This window comes from Fulmarus glacialis, unplaced genomic scaffold, assembly GCF_000690835.1.
Source record: "Fulmarus glacialis isolate BGI_N327 unplaced genomic scaffold, ASM69083v1 scaffold6435, whole genome shotgun sequence".
Taxonomy (NCBI): Eukaryota; Metazoa; Chordata; class Aves; order Procellariiformes; family Procellariidae; genus Fulmarus; species Fulmarus glacialis.
The window spans coordinates 25,779-31,710 of NW_009213593.1; the positions used below are offsets into that span (position 1 = coordinate 25,779).

Consider the following 5,932-nt stretch of genomic DNA (forward strand, 5'->3'; position numbering starts at 1 on the left):
TTTGCTTTGCTTGTGTGCGCATCTTTTGCTTTCCCTATTAAACTGTCTTTATCACAACCCACGAGTTTTCTCACTTTCACCCTTCTGATTCTCTCTCCCAACCCACCGGGGGTGGAGTGAGGGAGAGGCTGTGTGGTGCTTAGTTGCTGGCTGCGGTTAAACCACGACAATGTCTTATATCACTGTCTAGACTGCTGATAAAAATGTTAAGTGCTATTGACCCAAGAATGATTCCAGGCAGACCCTGCTAGACACATCCCAGTCATTTATATCCGTCCATTAACACCACATTTTTCAATTTGTCAGTGAGCCAGCTTTTAATCCATTTAACATTTGCCATATATTTCAGTTTTCCAAATCAAAGTGTTTTCTGTTGCAAAGGCAAATGTCTTGGAAAAATTCAGTGACAGTCTGGGAGAAGTACAGTATCACTTTCAAACATCTTGAAACACAGGCTCTTTTCTCATACCATATAAGCAGAAAAGTAGCTATTACAATGTTAATTTCAATACAGTTACAATGGTCTAAAAGTTTCAGTTCTCATTTGCTGTTGCTTTTTGTATTGGTATTTTTCAATCAAAAATAAAAGCTGCTAGAAAGGCGAAATCTTTCTTTACTGGATGTAGTGTAGACAGGTGAGGGTCATGAAAAGCAGAATGTATGAGATATACAATGAACCCTTTGTCAAATAAAAATAGGCAATAGAGGAAGAAGTTAATTTAGTGGCAATGTATTGAATGCTGCTTTGCTAACACATGTCTGAGATGAACGCATGAGCTCACTCGTTTCTAGGAAGACAGACTACCAGTAATCAGTGTGCTTCAGGATGTGCAGTCCCTTCATACATCCTAACAGAGGGTATACTCCTATGTTGTTACATGAGCCAGGAAAGAAAGATGTTCCTTAAGAGTATCTGTAGAGACTCTTTGTTAGTTTTTCTTGCTTGGTGCATAGCTTCTAAGAAAGTTTGTCTGCTGTTCGTGTCTGCCTGTTCAACCACTGGATAATACCCATGAAAGGCTCAGAATGGCAGGGGAAACAAAAGTACATGTAGATTACCCAGGAAATATTTACAGCAGTAAATAAACTCTCTTTGAGAAAATTCAGAGGAATATCCTAGCAATGGATGACTCCATGAAGTTCTGGCACTAATAATGACCTGGCAGAGCCTGCTGGCTTCTCTCACAGAGAGTGCTGCACTGCTCTACCAACGACCGCGTCTGCCACAGAGGAATTGAAAATCGCATGGTGCTCGATGAAAGCCATTGATGTGATCTGACGCTACAAAACTCCAGTATAAGCAGAACAATGATCTTGCTCTGAATGGTCTCAGATTTGGAAGTAAATAAAGGAGGGGAGAGAAAAGGCGCAATTCAGATCACACATGGGTATATTTAGTCCTGCTAGCATGAAGACGTAGTCTGATTGGAAGGATTTGTCAGGGACTGGGAATATGGAAACTGCTATCTCTGCTTGGATTATCCTCCTCTTCTCACCTTGTCCAACACTTGAACAATTTACTTAAGTGGGATTTCAGGAATCCAAAGCAATTCGACCAGCTAGAGTTACGGATACAATAATAAAGCAACCACGTAGCTGAATAAAAGTCTCAGATGAAACACAGGTCTCATCTCAGCAAAACAGTGGTAAGAAAGAACTAGAAAAGCAGTGAAGCATTCTGCTTCAGTAGGGCTGTTGAGAGGAACCAAGACAGTGGCTGCCAAACTCCACCTCATGTGCTCCACGTGGACTGAAGGAAGAGATGGGGTCGAGCTCTCCTGAGAGGGGTCTCTAGATAACCATAGGGGAAAACTTCAGGGGCTCATACGATGGGTTTAAGTGCATTAGTTCTTAGGGTACACTTGTGGACTCAGAACAATAATTATTTGAGGCCATTTGCACATGCCAAAAATATCATTGCGATAGTTCAAACTTAACCACATTTTCAAAGTTCTCTTTGCAAGTTGTCCTAAAACTTGGGGCCTAATTCACCATATTGTGGCTTTTAGTTTAGAGTGGATTTAGTCAGATGAGATTGTTAAATTCATGCCTGGCTATGCCTGGCAAAGATGCAGTAAGACTTTTAAAGACTAAATTTCAGGGGACAGCTCAACAGTTAGGAGTTTTACACAAAATACACAAGTAAATACGCATATCACAAAGTACATGTCTATGAAATTGATAAATTAAAATAAAAAATTATCACGAAGCATACTGGTGGTAATATGATAAAAGGCATCATAAATTAAAAACATAATTTGGAATGATAGAACATAAACATTGATTATGCTACCAACCAGCTACCTTGCTTCTGTCTTTAAATAATATTTCCTAATATTTGTATATAATGAAAAAATAATATTAATGTCATGTTTTGTACCAAGATTTATTTAGAAATATTTGGTTGTATTATTTTAGAAAAGGACAACTAAAATGTAATTTCCAAAACATCTTATTTCAAACTGGAGGAAACTGTTGCAAAATAACGTAGAACAAAATTCTACTGTTTTCTCATGGAGGACATGGAACAGACTATTTTTTTTGCCTCTGCATAGCCAGTTTAGTCAAATTCCTGAAAATTTTGAGAATCTCTGAGACTTTTACTCCTACTTTAAGTTTTATTTTAATTAACCAAACAGCATGATATTCTGATACTTCCTTAGGAAACTAGACTAAAATCTTATCTACATTTGAACTACTTTTTTTTATAAAAAACGGAACTCAGAGAGTTCTATTCCCATTTATATTATATGTTTATATTATGAAGCGATTTCTCCTAACAAACTCTTACTTCTTTGATGCATATAGTATGTCTACGTTGAATGCCCTTCTTTTGTTCTCATCTGTCTTCTCTTTCTCATCTGCTGCTGTGAGAAACTATCTATCTTCACAAGGCAGCTAAATCAACATTAACAGTCCATTTAAATATTTTCAGCCCAACAGTTATCTTTTATGATTTGCTCTTAATATATTGTATTAGTTCTCAAATATTCTTTTGGAATCACAGAATAGTTCATTGATTAAAAAATTACAAATTTTTGCTCTTTGTTCCATCGCGCTAAACTTCAGTTTGTCTAGCCAAAAATATTTATTTAATTTTTCAGATATGAAGACACCAATAGAAAAGAATGTCTCTGATTCATAAATTGAATGGTGTAGTATGTCACCTGGGACAAGACAGGGCTGTAAGATATAAGAACCTGAGTCTCTCAGCCACCTCCCAAGCTTTGAGTTTGTCACAGCAATATGTAGTTAAAGGAAAGGATAGCTATCACATACAATCAAAACAAAGGCCAAAATGAATGTAACAGTGTTATAAAACTCGAGAGAAAAACAGTTCCCATTTATAGGGGACCTTGTTTACACATCAAAACATAAGTTTCCTGAAGGACTAATATATCCTCTCCCTCTCCAAGAACCAAAAGATAGATAACATTTATCTTGCAGTGGTTGAAAAACACATTCAGGAAACTCACTAACTTAACTTGAAAAAACAAATGGTTCATTTATTTTCATTACAGAAATGTAATGGAAGTCTTATCCATTTCGAAAAGCATTTTTAAACTAAAACAAACAAAAGACAAGTAAGTCCCTGATCATGTTTCTATTTATTTCCACAGTTTAAAAATGCCAGGTTCTTCAACCAACCGAACATACCATTAGATATACCTTCCTTTATTGTCATTTTTCTATTACAATACTATTTCAAAAGCATGACCTGAAAGAACACCCAAACCCCACTAAATCCATCATTAAGCAAAACATCTTCTACACTAAATTTTGCAGCTATACTTAAAAAACAAACCCCAAAAATATTTCTAAGATCCCCATTGTATTTTAATCATGCAAAGACACATCTATGTCCTAGTTTATAGGCAGTATTTTAGCTTCAATTGACATCAATGGGAGTAGTTCTACTGATTCCAGTGGAACCAGGACTTCAGGGACTGTTTCTGAGCGCAGATGCAATCCTGTAGCGCTGTAAAGTAAGGGCAGGTATGTTGTGTTCATAACAGGTTTTTAAAAATATTTTCATAGAGATAGAGGGTGGAGAATCATTTTACACTACTCAAAAGGAACAGGTTTCTTCTGAAGTGAACGGATTTCTTTTTTGGCTGCAAATCCTGACTGAGCACAACCTTTTATTTCAATTTTATGTATTTTAAACAAAAGAATTGGAAAAACTTCCATTGATGTAAAGGGGAACTTAAAAGGAATTAAAGGCTGGTTTTGGAACCATTTTCCCTGGAGGACTTCAGGGCCTGATGGGCAGGTCATCAGACTGGGACAGTTTGGTACTCAAATCCTTCCTATATTCAACATCATTCATTTTATTTAGATAAGAAAAGCTCCTACTTTCATCATCTCTTCATAAAACCATCAAATTTTGGAGTGAAGAAAGCCACCATTTTCCTCTTACTTTTTCTCTACCAGCCATTTGTGTAACTCTGTGCTACAGTTTATGTCAAGCTAGTCAAACTTTTGTGAAGGAAATTTGTACAAAAAATTTAAATCACTTAATTGGGAGTAGCTTAACTGAGTATCTGAAAGGCACAGGGTTAGTAGGAGCACATCAGCAAGTAGAATGCCCTGGTTGCATCGAGGAAGTGCAGTTTTTATTCTTAAGTACTGCTTCTCAGATGCTCACATTCACATTGGCACCTGAGAACCATTTAGAGTGATAAACATTTATTTCATATGCATGACAATCCCTAATAGTGTAATAGTTCATCTTAAAGCATGATATTTGGAATTAACTCATATTCAGAATGAAAATAGAAATGTCTAAGGAAGAAAAAGCTTCTTTATTCTGACAGAGATTTAAAAAAAATACAGAAAGAGGCATAGTAGTTAATTTGTTTTTTTCCAAACCTAATCCATTTTATGGAACTGCGTTACAATTAACCACCATACTCAAATGCACCTAGCAAATTAAATTGTTATGTGATACAGAACAGGACAAACTTGCCAGGATTTGCAAATTTTTTTTTTTAAATATCTGAATACATCAAGAACTTAAGCGTATTTTTGCACACTGCTCATAGAGAAATGAAAAGTAGTAAAACCACAGTAAATCCACAGCAGCAAGTCTGCCTGCTGATAGCTCAATTTGTACCAATCCTCCAAGCATTCCTGGTGTGATCCCAGTGCTACTACAGAGGAGCTCACTTCTGTACCCCATATACCGAGCAGCCTGCTAACACAGCGCCCTTACTCGAATCTCCACACCCATTTAACGCTTGCACAGTCAAACTATGAACTCCCTGGAGGAGAAACCGTTTTGGACTGCTTCTTTGCAGGCTGTTGTATAACGGCATCCTGGTCCATCATTAAAGCTTTCAGGTAGCAGGACAACAACAGTAATGCTATACCTATAATGCTTTGGAGGCTTCCTGTTACGCTAGGCAGCAGATTTCCAATCCGACGGTTTTAAACCCCTTAGCGAGCTGCAAGTCAAGACCAGGGGACTGCAGCCATGCCGTCCTTCCCAGACTCCTAAGGCAGGAATGGGTCCCAAGCTATAGTGACTATGGGAACTCGAACTCTAAAATGGCAAACCCCGCCCCATTCTCAGTGCTTGTATATTCCTGATATCGGAGAACATCTCAAAACCAGTCAAAGAACTGACTAGTGGAATTTATGGTCAGTTTTCAAACTAAGAATGAAGTACACTGAAAATGTATGTGTTTCAGTGAAATGGATCTGAATTTTGGTTACAGATGTCTCTTCTGGCAGTTGCCTGCTTGTTCAATAACTATTCCGAATTCAGTGTCCTGAATAGGCTGAAACTGGAGACAGCATGTTTGTTTTTACTGGACACTCACCTCACTTTCAGGGATGTGTTTCAAGTCCACAAGGGGAATTAATATTCAGTCTTGTCACCCAGTTCCTTTTTGAATGTGAATTTACTTTGAATTCTAGACTTCTCTTA

At 37.3% G+C, this 5,932-nt stretch overlaps 1 protein-coding gene across 1 annotated transcript in view; it reads right to left on the reverse strand.

The window, feature by feature from the left end:
• Positions 1-5,318, reverse strand: part of LOC104077118 (semaphorin-5A {ECO:0000250|UniProtKB:Q13591}-like) — a gene marked incomplete at its 3' end in the record, with an annotated part of 28,710 nt that extends 23,392 nt beyond the window's left edge. The window contains exon 1 of the mRNA XM_009578236.1: positions 5,178-5,318. Coding sequence (XP_009576531.1) covers positions 5,178-5,318 — 141 coding nt within the window. The remainder of the gene's footprint in view (positions 1-5,177) is intronic.
• Positions 5,319-5,932: the final 614 nt, after the last annotated feature.